General features: G+C 36.5%; 1 protein-coding gene across 1 annotated transcript; it reads left to right on the top strand.

Moving 5' to 3' along the window:
* Positions 1 to 941: 941 nt before the first annotated feature.
* Positions 942 to 2,349, top strand: LOC126273218 (uncharacterized). The gene is made up of 5 exons (XM_049976762.1): positions 942 to 1,023; positions 1,169 to 1,437; positions 1,552 to 1,726; positions 1,809 to 2,103; positions 2,199 to 2,349. The coding sequence occupies exons 1-5, from the start codon at positions 942 to 944 to the stop codon at positions 2,347 to 2,349; spliced, it is 972 nt and encodes a 323-aa protein (XP_049832719.1).
* The last annotated feature ends 11,223 nt before the right edge of the window (positions 2,350 to 13,572 follow it).

Genomic DNA, 13,572 nt, shown 5'->3' with positions numbered 1-13,572 from the left:
ACGCTGTCGTGGCATGCTACCAGTGTTAAAGACTGCGATGGAGCTCCGTATGCCACGGCAAACTGGCTGACACTGACGGCGGCAGTGCACAAATGCTGCGCAGCTAGCGCCATTCGACGGCCAACACCGCGGTTCCTGGTGTGTCCACTGTGCCGTGCGTGTGATCATTGCTTGTACAGCCCTCTCGCAGTGTCAGGAGCAAGTATGGTGGGTCTGACACACTGGTGTCAATGCGTTCTTTTTTCCATTTCCAGGAGTGTATATATCTAAAAACAAAGATTCTGTAACTTACCAAACGAAAGTGTTGGTACGTTGATAGAAACAAAAAGAAACAGAAACACACACACAAATTTCAAGCTTTCGCAAGCCACGGTTGCTTCATCAGGAAAGAGGGAAGGAGAGGAAAAGATAGAAGGATGTGGGTTTTAAGGGAGAGGGTAAGGAGTCATTCCAATCCCGGGACAGAAAAGACTTACCTTGCGCGCGCGCCCACACATACATACACGTGTGTGTGTGTGTGTGTGTGTGTGTGTGTGTGTGTGTGTGTGTGTGTGTGTGTGTGTGTGTGTTTACATTTGAAATACAGTATCGTGTAAATTATAGTGTTGAAAATGATGCCTGTAAAGTTAGACTCGTATTGCATTTTGGAAAGTATGTGTGTTCTCGTTCCTCTGCATAGGTTACCTTAGGTTGAAAACTGAAGACAGCTTTGGAGACAGGTCTGAAATGGAAAAACTTTAAGCCATCTGCTCATACAAGCCTTTGCTCAAAGCACTTCGAGGAGAAGTGTTTTGATAGGTTGGTTATTATTTACAATGTATATTTATAAGTTATATTTACAGCGTCTGTTATTTTTAAACGTGATGTTTTTATGGGACTAAGATTGGAGGGAACTGGCTAAGTAGTGATGCTATCCGACACTTTTTGATTATCCGGAGCATATGAAGCTCCGTAAACCACACACTAGAAAGTGTTCGTTAGATGATGCCTTGTCTTTGAAATCTGTGCTTCCAATGCCTATAAGTCAGAATATTGTTAGAATGTGTGTGATAATTGCGATTTAGTAAAATATTGTATTAGAACTGTAGCAGGGTACATTAAGTGTCATTTCGGACATGCTTCGCCCACAAATTATACCTCAAAACATGCATTTTTGTTGTGTTTACAGTGACGTTATGCAATATGGAAACGAACACCCCGAAAAGCAAAAGTTTCAGGTATATTGGGGACTTTTGGAATAGTGATTTGTGTACTCCTGGCAGACCAGAAAAACTGGTAGATGTGGCAAGATGGCAGATTATCATCAAAGCCAGAAAGTTAAGGAACTTGCAGTGGTCATCTCGTGAGATGATGAAGGAAGTCTTGTCTTTGAAATCTTTGATAAATAATCTCGAAAATAATCGTGTTATAAATGAATCCTTGGCTAATTTACTAAAGGCAAGTATATTTACAATGCCTGTCATTTTTAAAATGTACAACTGAATCCATGTTGAAATACTTATGCTTAAATGAGTTTTTTTTTCTTTCTGATGCTGCCACCTGGTACTTCAGAGTTGCTCCAACGTGTCAGTAAAGGTAAAGAAGCAAACATGTAACCATGTTAAAACATCACTGTCACATCCACGAGCACTAAGAAAGTGGTACAGTGTTGTTGCTGGGGATCCTGGTTTCAGTAAAGAAGCAGAAACAGCACTTAGAATAAAGATTAAGGAACTCATTAGCAAAGGTACGAAATTGCTTTGTGCCATGTCATTTGATGAGATTGCCATAAGGAAGCATGTTGAATTTTGTGGAAATAAGTTACACAGATTATGGAATAGATCTTGAGAATAACAATCTGCCTCTTGCAAATGAGGCATTAAGATTCATGTTGACTGCTGTTAATGGTTCATGGAAAATTCCAATTGGCTACTTTTTAGTCAATGGCTTAGGTGCTGTTGAAAAATCAAACCTACTTAAGGAGGCATTGAAGTTTACACATGATGCTGGAGTAAAAGCTATTTCTGTGACTCGATGGTGCTCATGTAAACACTGCACTAGTAGACAAGCTAAGTGCCTGTCATTCAACACGCAGAATGAAATATTTTTTTACACACCCTCTATGTAGGGGTGATTTTTGCATATTCCTTGATCCATGTCACATGTTCAAGTTAATACGCAATACATTAGCTGGTAAAGGTGTCTTTTTGTGGAAATAGAAATCCAATAAAATGGGCTTATGTATTAAAGTTACATGAGCTGCAGAAAGTGGACAACCTTCTGGCTGCTACAAAAGTAAGAACAAAATACAATGAATGGTATCATCATAAAATGAATGTAAGGATTGCTGTGAAAAAAATTAAGTGGTAGTGTAGTTAATGCTCTAGAATTCCTCAACAAAGATTTGCCACTAGCTGACATTAAAGGCTGTGAACATACAGTTCAATTTATAAGGACAATGAACAATCTTTTTGATTGTTTCAATAGTAGGAATCTCTTGTCCAAAGGGTTTGTGGTTATAGTGGGTGGTCTGGGAAACAGCATTGACAGAGACTCTGAATACTCCATAAAGAGTGACCTGGTGAAGATAGCATCAGCAATGAAGCATACGAGTGTGGGATTTGTGTCTGTGTTGAGACTCCATGATAGGCCTCATTTCAACTCTTCTGTAGGGAGGGTGAACTTGGAGTTGGAGTGGCTGCTTAGGACAGATATAGGGACCCATATTGGTTTGATTCCTGTGGATTCTGTTGATACGTGGGACTACACTAGGTGTGGCCTTCACCTCAATAGGAACAGGAAGTGAAAACTGTCTGGGTTGATTGCAGAAAACTTAAGGGGGGACACTGTCACAAGTGGTAAAATACCAGTGGTCACAGGTGTCAGAGGGATGCCTTTTTTAAGATAGGGAAGGGAGATAGAAAAAGAGTTTTAAGAGACTGGCAGACTCACTCAGTTTGAGAAAACAGATGAACAGGAGTCAGATTTTAGCATACAGCCTCCATTTAAACAATGTTTAATAGAAAGTAATCAGAAACTGCCAGTTCATCTTCACCAAAGCAGTTATAATCCCATTAGTATGCAGTATCAGTTATCTTTATTACATCAGAACATTCCTAGACTCAGAAATAAAGTTGATGAACTAATTTATATCGATGAAATGAATTCTTCAAATCAAATTGACATAATCTGCCTCTCTGAACATCAAGTGACCACTGGTATAGTTATGTTAGACATTTCAGGAATTAAGCTAGGTTCCTACTTCTGCAGAGTAGATATGGATGGAGGAGGAGTTGCCACATTTATTAAAAACTGCCATAAATTCAAGAACATTAACATTAATAAATTGTGTTTAGAGCAGCATCTAGAAGCATGTGCAACAGAAGTAGAGTTCCATAACAGATCCTACATAATAGTAACTATTTACCAAGCACCTGCAGGAAATTATAATCTATTCATAAATCATCTAGAAGCTCTTTTGGGTTATTTAACAGTAAGAAACAAAGAAATTTTGATTGCTGGTGACTTTAATACAGATTTTCTAATTCAATCTTCCAGTAAACATTTACTGCAGTTAGTAATGTTGTCTTTCAATCTAACTCACACTGTAAACTTTCCAACTAGGATCACTAAATCCTCAAAGACAGCCATTGATAACGTTTTTATAGACAAATCAAAGGAACAAAATCATATCATGAAACCTGTAATAAATGGTCTATCAGGTCATGACATGCAGCACCTTGTTTTAGATGTCAATTCTAAGCAGATTATCAAGACTGCTAAATCTGAGTACAGGAGAGTATTCAATCAACCAAAAATTGAGTGTTTTAGAAAACTGCTCAAAGACATGAACCGGAAAGATGTTTATAGTGCTTAGGACATGAATGAAAAATATAACACATTCATGAACAATGTCAGTACCATGTTTGAAAACTGTTTTCCTCTAAAAGTTACTCAAATTAAACAGAAGTCTATAATAAAACCATGGATCACACAAGGAATAAAGATTTCCTGTAAGACAAAAAGGAAAATGTACCTGTCGACCAACAATAGCTCCAATGGGATATAGTGAAAGACGAGACTGGTAAAACCAGGAAGGAACAGGAGCAAATAGCACTAAGGGTAGATGACACATTAGTAACCAATGGGCATAGTGTGGCAAATCTATTTAACAAGTACTTTATATCTGTTACTGATAGAATGGGATTATCAGGTTCAGTAAATAATGCCCTTGAATATCTGAAACTAGCCTTTACAAATAGCTTCAGGTACATGAATATGTCACTCACTTCACCCAAAGAAATAACTTCCATGATAAAATCTTTAAAAACAAAGCAGTCTAGTGGTTATGATGAAATATCAACAAAGTTAATTAAGGCATGTTCTTGTGAGTTTAGTACAATTCTAAGTTACTTGTGTAACCAGTCAATGATAACTGGGACATTTCCTGACAGGCTGAAATATGCAGATGTTAAGCCTCTATTCAAGAAAGGGGATAAAGAGATGCCATCAAACTACAGACTGATTTCACTTTTGCCGGCATTCTCAAAAATTTTAGAATAAGTAATGTACAGGCAGCTTCTCAACCATCTGACCACAAATAACATATTATCAAGAACACATTTTGGATTTCTAAAGGGTTCTGACATCGAAAAGGCTATTTACACCTACAGTGAAAATGTACTTAATTCAATAAATAACAAGTTACAAGCAGCAGGTATTTTCCGTGATTTGACAAAGGCATTCGATTGTGTAAACCACAACATCCTTTTAAATAAATTAGAATTCTATGGTGTCACGGGCAGTGCTGCAAAATGGCTCAAGTCATACCTCGCTAACAGGAAACAAAGAGTGTCAGTGCAAGGGACTAGTGAATTAAGTCATCAGTCATCATCAGAATGGGAGGAAATTACATGTGGTGTACCAAAAGAATCCATCTTAGGGCCATTGCTTTTTCTTGTGTACATTAATGATCTCTCATCAGTTACACTGCCAGAAACAGAGTTCATTTTGTTTGCAGATGACACAAGTATTGCAATAAATAACATATCGAATGTAGCTATAGAAAGATCTGCTAATGATATTTTTATGGATATTAATAAATGGTTTAAAGCCAACTCACTGACATTAAACTTCGAAAAGACTCACTATGTGCAATTCAGAACCTGTAAGAGGTTTCCACCCAGCATATGCATAAAGTACGAAGAAGAGCAGATAGAAGAGGTTGACAGTCTTAAATTCCTGGGATTACAACTTGATAATAAATTCAGTTGGGAGGAGCACACCACAGAACTGCAGAAATGCCTTAACAAATCTGTATTTGCAATTCGAGTGTTAGCAGACATAGGCGACATAAAAGTGAAAAAGCTTGCATACTTTGCCTACTTTCATTCCATAATGTCATATGGTATGATATTTTGGGGTAACTCTTCAAGTCAAACAAAAGTTTCCAGAGTCCAGAAGCGTGTAATACGTATTATTTGTGGAGTAAACTCACGGACGTCTTGTAGAAACCTCTTCAAAGAACTGGATATACTAACTACTGCCTCTCAATATATTTACTCCTTAATGAAATTTGTCCTAAATAATATATCTCTTTTCCAACAAACAGCTCAGTTCATACATAAAATACCAGGAACAAAAATGATCTGCACAAGGAGTTAAAAGCACTTACTTTAGTTCAAAAAGGGGTCCACTACTCAGGAACACTCATCTTCAATAATTTTCCAGCAAACATAAAAAATTTAGTTACAAATAAAGATCAGTTTAAAAGGAGCCTGAAAGACTTACTAGTAGCCAACTCCTTCTACTCCACTGACGAATTTTTTAATAGAAACAAATGATGTGTTGCATATATTCAAACTATTAGTATTGTTATTTCAGCTTTAAAAAAAGTGACATTTTCCACATCCACGAGGAGCTCCTCAACACAGATCTATGGAACGAAAAACTAATCTAATCTAATCTAATCTAAGGTATAAATCACCTCTATCAATGCAGACAGCTGGGCAGATTTTACCGTTTCTTGATGAAGTGGAAAAATATATTCAGGAGCTGATACTTGAGGCTAATGGACAATCTATTTTGTATACTAACAGAAAGACTGGTTTCCTTGGCTTTCTTGTATGTATACAGAGCTTAAGAAAATTGTGTGTTTCCCTCATAAACAACTCTAAATTTCTTGCTTGCAAATAAATTGCTAGAGGACCACGTAGAGACATTTTTCAGCTCAATCAGAAAATATGGTGGTGATAACAACAATCCCACAGCAGCTCAATCAAAAGCAGCCTACAAATGATTGCTTATCCATCACCAGGTAAGAGGATCAGAATTTGGATCTACTTTGGTTACTGCAGACTGTTCCATTCTTGGTGTATCTTCTGGAGTGGATGTGATGCAATCTAACCCATTTACATCAGCTATCAATTGTAATTCAGAAAAGTTAGGCCTAGATGTTGCACCAGTCTCTCATGATCACTCATACAGCATTCCTGCTGTCTCATTTGATCAGCTGTCAAATTATGTACAGAATGTTGTTCCATACATAGCAGGATTCATTGTACATAATTGACTAAGTCAGTACATTGTGTAGAATGTGCAAATTCCTTATGTGGGGCAATAGACAGTGACATTGGACTAAACACAAGAAAGAATGTGTGAGGTTTAGTTATGCCTTCTGCTGACATTAAAATTTGCAAAGCAGCAGAGCAAGCTTATCAGTTGCAGCAGGTGAAGCGAATGTTGTAAAAGAAAAATGTTTTGCTTGTTCTTGTTTCATGTGCTATCGCAGATGTTGATTGTAGTGTTTTTCAATCCATGAACAAACATATTATGGGCTCTGAGCCTACAGAAAATCACAGAAATGCTCTAATTAAATCAATTTTATTTGAGTATTTTAAAATTAGAAATCACAATTTTTGAAAGACTGTGAAAGAAACATTCCAGAAAGGTTGTGTGAGGAGTTTGCACACAAAAACTGTGTTGTTTAAGGGACAATGAATATGCTATGCCTGATCCCAATTACATTACAGAATTAATAATTGCCAAGTTGATGTTATTTATTATTATTATTATTATTATTATTAGAATTAATGTTCGCACTTTGATGGTCTCAAAGCACAGACAGAGGTATTTGGAGTTCTTAGCTTTTCTAAGTGCCCATACTGCGTCCACTAAGTCTTTATCAATATATTTTTGGACTTTACATCTGTTTTCAGACCAACTGGATTCATTTGAATAATGTAAACCTAGATATTCTTTATCTCTTAACACAATATATATTTAGGTAGTGTCTTTTTTATTTTTTGTTTCTTCTAGGTCTGTATGTTATGTTGTTAATTTGGTTGGGCCCTTATATTTTTAATAGATCTATTCTCTTGTCAGTGTCTTGTATATCCTTTTATCTGTTAAACACTATTCGGCCCTCTTAGAATATGGGCTTAAAAAATTAATCTGTTGGAAAATATTGTGTTGTAAGAAAGAAAATGTTGTGAAATAAAATTTTGTAAGAAATAAAATAATGATGTGAAATAAAGTATTGATCTAATATTTTCTGAATATCTATTTTTTCCCCAAGAGATGTTAGTTTTCTTTGTATACTTGCAGCAACTGAGGAAAAAGTGTAATAAATTTAAAATGAGAAAAGCACTTTAAATAATCCACATGTATTTCTTTTTTTGTTATCTACAGAAACTGAAACCCTCAAAAGTTGTTTCACATAAAGTTTAAACCAATTTCTTGATTCTTAGTCAACTGTAGTTGATGCAATGGATAGTGTTCACTTCAGTAAAATGTGTCTACTATAGATACGTAATGGCCACCAGGTAGTAAGGATTTGTCAGATGGGCTTCTCATACAAAATTGAATAGGCTCTGAGTGGAGCAAGTAGAGGTACATATATCTCATTCATATGCAACAGTTTCCAAAATTTGGTACAAAACTTCATGAAAATGTGACTTTGTGTATGGCATTGGCAGTTTATGAACTCTGAAGAAAACAGATCTCACTTTTCAGTGTAAGAACAACTATATTTAAAGGTTACTCCTAACGCAAGACTAAAATTCCTGTTAAAAAAGTGAGTTTTTACACTCTAGGTTGATTTACTGCCTTCTGCAGCATTTGTAGTAAGCTATTCAAATTGTGCACAAACTGCAATGATAAACATATGTATATAAAATTAAAGGGGAGTTTTATTTGATTTATGCTCACATGATTATTATGCAGAGACAGAGAAAAATTTCCTCATGATCCCACACACAACAAAAGCAGACCACTGTACAGGCATTATTTTTTCTAAAATAAGGGCCCCTGTTTTTATTGTACTGAGAGACTGCCAAATTTTATGGGATGTGCTTCATTTTAAGCAGTAAGCAAATTGTTTTTGTTTTGGCAGACGAGCTCTAACCTGTTTGTGCCCTGGAAAATAGCTCTTAATCTGAATGAGGGTCAGTATAGTTTAGCAATATTAGGAGTGGAAAGCATCTCTCAGATAGTTGTCTTAAAAAATTATATACTGTCACAGTTCATTGTGGGAATTATTTTGCACTTCGTTTCCCCACAGAATGACAAGCTTAAGTAAGAAGTTGACAACAGTGTTTTAACCTTGAAAAGAGTTTTCCTTCAGATTGTTTTCATCAACTGTGAAGAAGTAGCTGTCAAAAAATAAAATCATTGCATAGGCTCTTGGAAGTTTTTATTTATGGCCTGCCCTGGTTAAATTTAGAGCTGTAACGACTGTTTCAGTTGAAAGTTTATAGGTGTTTCTTGAGTCATAATTGATAGCTTTTACTATGGTGCACAATATTCATTTTGATATATGCATTGTTCATTTTGAGGCACTTCATAGCCCACAGTTACCAAGGATTTGTATATATGAGTGAGATTATAATAAGATAAGATCACCTATAGTTGACACATTAAGAGAATTTTTTTCTACCTTCTAATACTACAACCATACTATTAAATAATTGCAGGTTCTAAAATTATTTTCTGGAGCTTCAAGGTCTCTACTTTTATCTAAAATATGTTTTTTTAACTAGTAGTTTAAACTTTTGTAAGAATAGTGGGAACTGAACCTTTGAAGTGCACCTAAAATTGATACCCTAAAATGGACCTGCTTCTAAAGTTGACAATTTTGGCACCTATAGTTGACATAATTCCCATGTCCCATTTTCTTTTATAAGTGTCTAGAGCTCAAAACGCGGCGAGTCCAATGTTTTAAGTTTTGACACGAGCCCACTCTTACTTTTTAAAAGAATTTTAACGAAATTTTACTTTAATTGATAGTTTATAGTAATTTCATCCGGATGCTCACCAGAGTGGCGTTCGATGTAACTGTCAGATTTCATAAATGGTACTGTGAAAAATCCACATCAAATGTAGTTCTGGCATAATTTTTCGCAAATGAAAAAGGAACTTTCCTTGGAAGCATTTGGTAGGCAATTGAGAAATGTGGAGAAAATACGATACAAACATAGGATGGAAGACTGCTGATTTGAAATCCCGCCATGTTTTGCCAACAGTCACGTGGTTTATGTTGGAGCCTCACCAGCCCTATAGCTTTTGCACAGAAGGCCAGTCTACTAGAGATGGGCAAACTGAAACACCTAACTGTTTCGAAACAAATGAAACAGTACAATGTAATGTTTCGAAACAGTGAAACAGTTTGTGTTTTGTAATATTGTAGGCCTTCACATTATATCATCTTGAGTGTCTACTGTATAAATATTGTCATAAAAACACAAATGAGGTGCAAGACCACCAAACACATCGCGGAAAGTATGAACCTTTCACTTAGGCGTCTCTCTCAAACAAAAGCATTCTGTCTTGAGGCCATGAATGGCCTGTAGTTTCATTTTTCCTGTAGCAGCAAATGCGTGGCTTTCATGTCATGTGATTTCATACTTTCCAATTGGCCAAGGTCAGACTCAAAATTTTGCCAAACTCGTTTCCCTGTATTCTAGTGCATAATTTTGATAGGTTTTATGAGCGATAATTTTTATGTGCTCTCGAAAAGGGATATCATAAGATATAATGTATTGAGATAACGTTCTAGGAAGCAAGGCACTGAATTTTCATTTATAAGTGTGTCACTGACATTTTTACTACTCACAGTTAAATTTTCCATTGTTTGTCACACAGAGCAGGATGCAAAGTGACTGATGCACACAGATCAAAAAATTACCGTAACAGACTGGATCATATAGCACAATGGCCAAGTATGGCAGTTTCTCATCAAACATTCACAAGTTAGCTGGATACAGTTCACTTGATAGAATTGGAAAAAATTTAAAGGTAACTGAAATGTAGAGATAGGTATGTTTCTTAGAAGTATAAAATCCAGAATAAAATTTAAAACAATTCATACAGTGCAATGCCCTTGTGATACCTGTATCATGGCAGATCTGCGTCTTGCTAAAGAAGTTTGTTTGAGGTACAGGTACATGGAGTTCCCTCAATTACTCACAGCAAGCAGATGTATTACCATTTTATCATAAACTTCCCCAGGAAATCAGAGATGAAGTTACGTTGCTGATGAAATGCAATTTTTATCACAGTATCTGAACGCCAAAAACAAAAGTATCGATGTACCATTGTTGATTTGCCTGAGAATTATTTATCATACACGATGCCTATAGTGTAATAACCAAACACAGCACATTTACAAAAATAAACACACAAACATGCACATACACAAATCAGATAACTATTCTCAAACACATAAATGAATAAATAATATACTTAAAAAATTAAACTCACTGAATGGTGAGCAAAAACGTGTCTTCTGTGTGCAACAAATTTTAGAAAAATGTTCTTGTAAGGTAGCTACATGCACAATTTAGTGGAGTAAACAAAATACAATCAAACATAAATTCAGTGCACTCTGTCCATAGAAGAACAAAATCAACTGAAATTTTACTGTTTCATTTCTGAGTAGATCTGCTGTGCCTATTCTAAGTTGTAGATAACAAATATCATTTTTGATACTTTTTCGCTTGAAAGATGGGATCGTCTGTCTGTTATTGTTTGCCCCTGCTTTGAAAATATGCACTCACATAGAACAGAGGTGGCCGTAATACAAAGACGTTGTTTCATAATTTCAAACAATGTAGGGAACAACACATGATTTTCTTTCCACCACAGCTATGGATCTTGTGATCTGTGTATCAGTGGCATCTTCATATATTTATGAAGCTCGACTATACTTGCAGCAGGTGGATTGTCTACACTTTGGATCAAGCCACCTACAGCTTGGTCAAAATCTTGCCAAATGTTGCCACTGTTAGAGGTGAATGTGCTCACCACAACTGGTTGATTTGATGTAGAACACCGAGTGGGTTTCTGTCGTATTGCACAGCACTTGCTAATTATGGCATCTTTTGTTTCTTTTAACCGATGCCCAGTTTTTGGAAAACCATGCTTCCTGAAGTGAGGATCCAATAATGTTGCTTCACAGGCAATTGCTTTATCTGCAAACTTTTGAATGTGGCGGGTACAGATTCCATTCTCGAGTTTAGCAATTACTGTATTAGTGGCTTCATTGCTGTGATCTGAGTTTCTCAGTCTCAGACAATGACTTTGTAAACCTTTGCTTAATAAGAGAACTTTTGACAAGGTTACATTTCTTTCACTGCTAATTTCTGTTGTGACTTATTCAAAAGGAGAGATTTTTCAGTAACTGACCAGTCTTCATTGGACAGTTTCATTTGTGAATCAACACTGAAGATGGCGAGGGTACTTTGCAAAGGCTCTTTCATTTTCAAAAGCCTGTCGAACATTTCTATGTGGAATTCCATCTCGTAGGGCAATCTTGTTTCGGTGTCAAAATAGGGAAGCCCATTTGCTTCTGAATATTGTGCAATTTCTCAAGTGCTTGAGGACTTCTTTTGAAAAGTTCCACTACTGACTTCACTTATGCCCTTGTGTCTGTAATTGGTTCAAGGCTTGCTTGCACAATTAAATTCAGTGTATGTGCAAAACAAGGTACACACCACCATTTGCACATCATGATCACTGCCTCCACCATAATACTAGGTGCATTATCTGTAGAGCAAGATACAATTTTATTGGTAATACCCCAAGTTGAAGTCACATTTTGTAATTCACTGGAAATGTTTTCTGCTGTATGCTTGTAATGGAATTTAAAACTAGACAACAAATATGACTTAAGCTTGGAGTTTTCATCAATGAAGTGAGCAGTCACTGCAATATAATTTTCATTTTTACAGATGTTCATCCATCAGTTGTAATGCAGATGTAGGGTGCAGCTTGCACTGCAGATCTTACTCGCACTAGTGTGCTGTTGAACACTTGAGAGAGTAAACTGAGGGACAGTGTTTTTCTACTGGGAGGTACATAGTTTTCATTTAATAAACAAGTCATTTTTCTAAACTCTACACTCTCAATTACATTAAATGGAAGGTATTTTTTAACAACAAGTCTTAAAATTTGTTCGTCTATTTTGGCTCGTTTGGATGAAGGCTCTGGTCTTGATGCAAATCCAGTAATCTTTGTTTGTCTACCACGCCTACCCAGAACTGTACTAGTGGAAGTGCTGGGTATTCCTTGCACAGATTGTTCATCTTGACGCACAGGCACTGAAATGGCAGATTCCTGAACAGTTGCTGTGGAAACTGAACTGGTTTTGTCACTGCCCAGATTCATAAAAACTGATTTCGGACCAGTTTCACTTAAATTAACTGTAGGATGCTTATGTCGCAAGTGTCTGTTTAAGCAAGAAGTTGAACTACTTTTAAATGACAACACTGCCTAGCACAAGTTACATTTAATTTTCTCAGGATTTGTTGTTGTTGTTGTGGTCTTCAGTCCTGAGACTGGTTTGATGCAGCTCTCCATGCTACTCCATCCTGTGCAAGCTTCTTCATCTCCCAGAACCCACTGCAACCCACATCATTTTGAATCTGCTTAGTGTAGTCATCTCTTGGTCTCCCTCTACGATTTTTACCCTCTATGCTGCCCTCCAATACTAAATTGGTGATCCCTTGAGGCCTCAGAACATGTCCTACCAACCGATCCCTTCTTCTGGTCAAGTTGTGCCACAAACCGCTCTTCTCCCCAATCCTATTCAATACTTCCTCATTAGTTACGTGATCTACCCATCTAATCTTCAGCATTCTTCTGTAGCACCACATTTCGAAAGCTTCTATTCTCTTCTTGTCCAAACTATTTATCGTCCATGTTTCACTTCCATACATGGCTACACTCCATACAAATACTTTCAGAAATGACTTCCTGACACTTAAATCTATACTCGATGTTAACAAATTTCTCTTCTTCAGAAACGCTTTCCTTGCCATTGACAGTCTACATTTTATATCCTCTCTACTTCGACCATCATCAGTTATTTTGCTCCCCAAATAGCAAAACTCCTTTACTACTTTAAGTGTCTCATTTCCTAATCTAATTCCCTCAGCATCACCTGATTTAATTTGACTACATTCCATTATCCTCGTTTTGCTTTTGTTGGTGTTCATGTTATATCCTCCTTTCAAGACACTGTCCCTTCCGTTCAACTGCTCTTCCAAGTTCTTTGCTGTCTCTGACAGAATTACGATGTCATCGGCGAACCTCAAA

This window comes from Schistocerca gregaria, chromosome 5 (assembly GCF_023897955.1).
Source record: "Schistocerca gregaria isolate iqSchGreg1 chromosome 5, iqSchGreg1.2, whole genome shotgun sequence".
Taxonomy (NCBI): domain Eukaryota; kingdom Metazoa; phylum Arthropoda; class Insecta; order Orthoptera; family Acrididae; genus Schistocerca; species Schistocerca gregaria.
The sequence above is the reverse complement of the archived record's forward strand: the minus strand, read 5'-3'. Positions and strand labels throughout refer to the sequence as shown.

Coding starts and splice junctions, on each gene's coding strand:
- LOC126273218 (XM_049976762.1), top strand. CDS start 942: ATGAAGCTCCGTAAACCACACACTAGAAAGTGTTCGTTAGATGATGCC. Junction 1,438..1,551: donor CCTTGGCTAATTTACTAAAG/GCAAGTATATTT, acceptor CTGGTACTTCAG/AGTTGCTCCAACGTGTCAGT. Junction 2,104..2,198: donor TTTTTTTACACACCCTCTAT/GTAGGGGTGATT, acceptor TTGTGGAAATAG/AAATCCAATAAAATGGGCTT.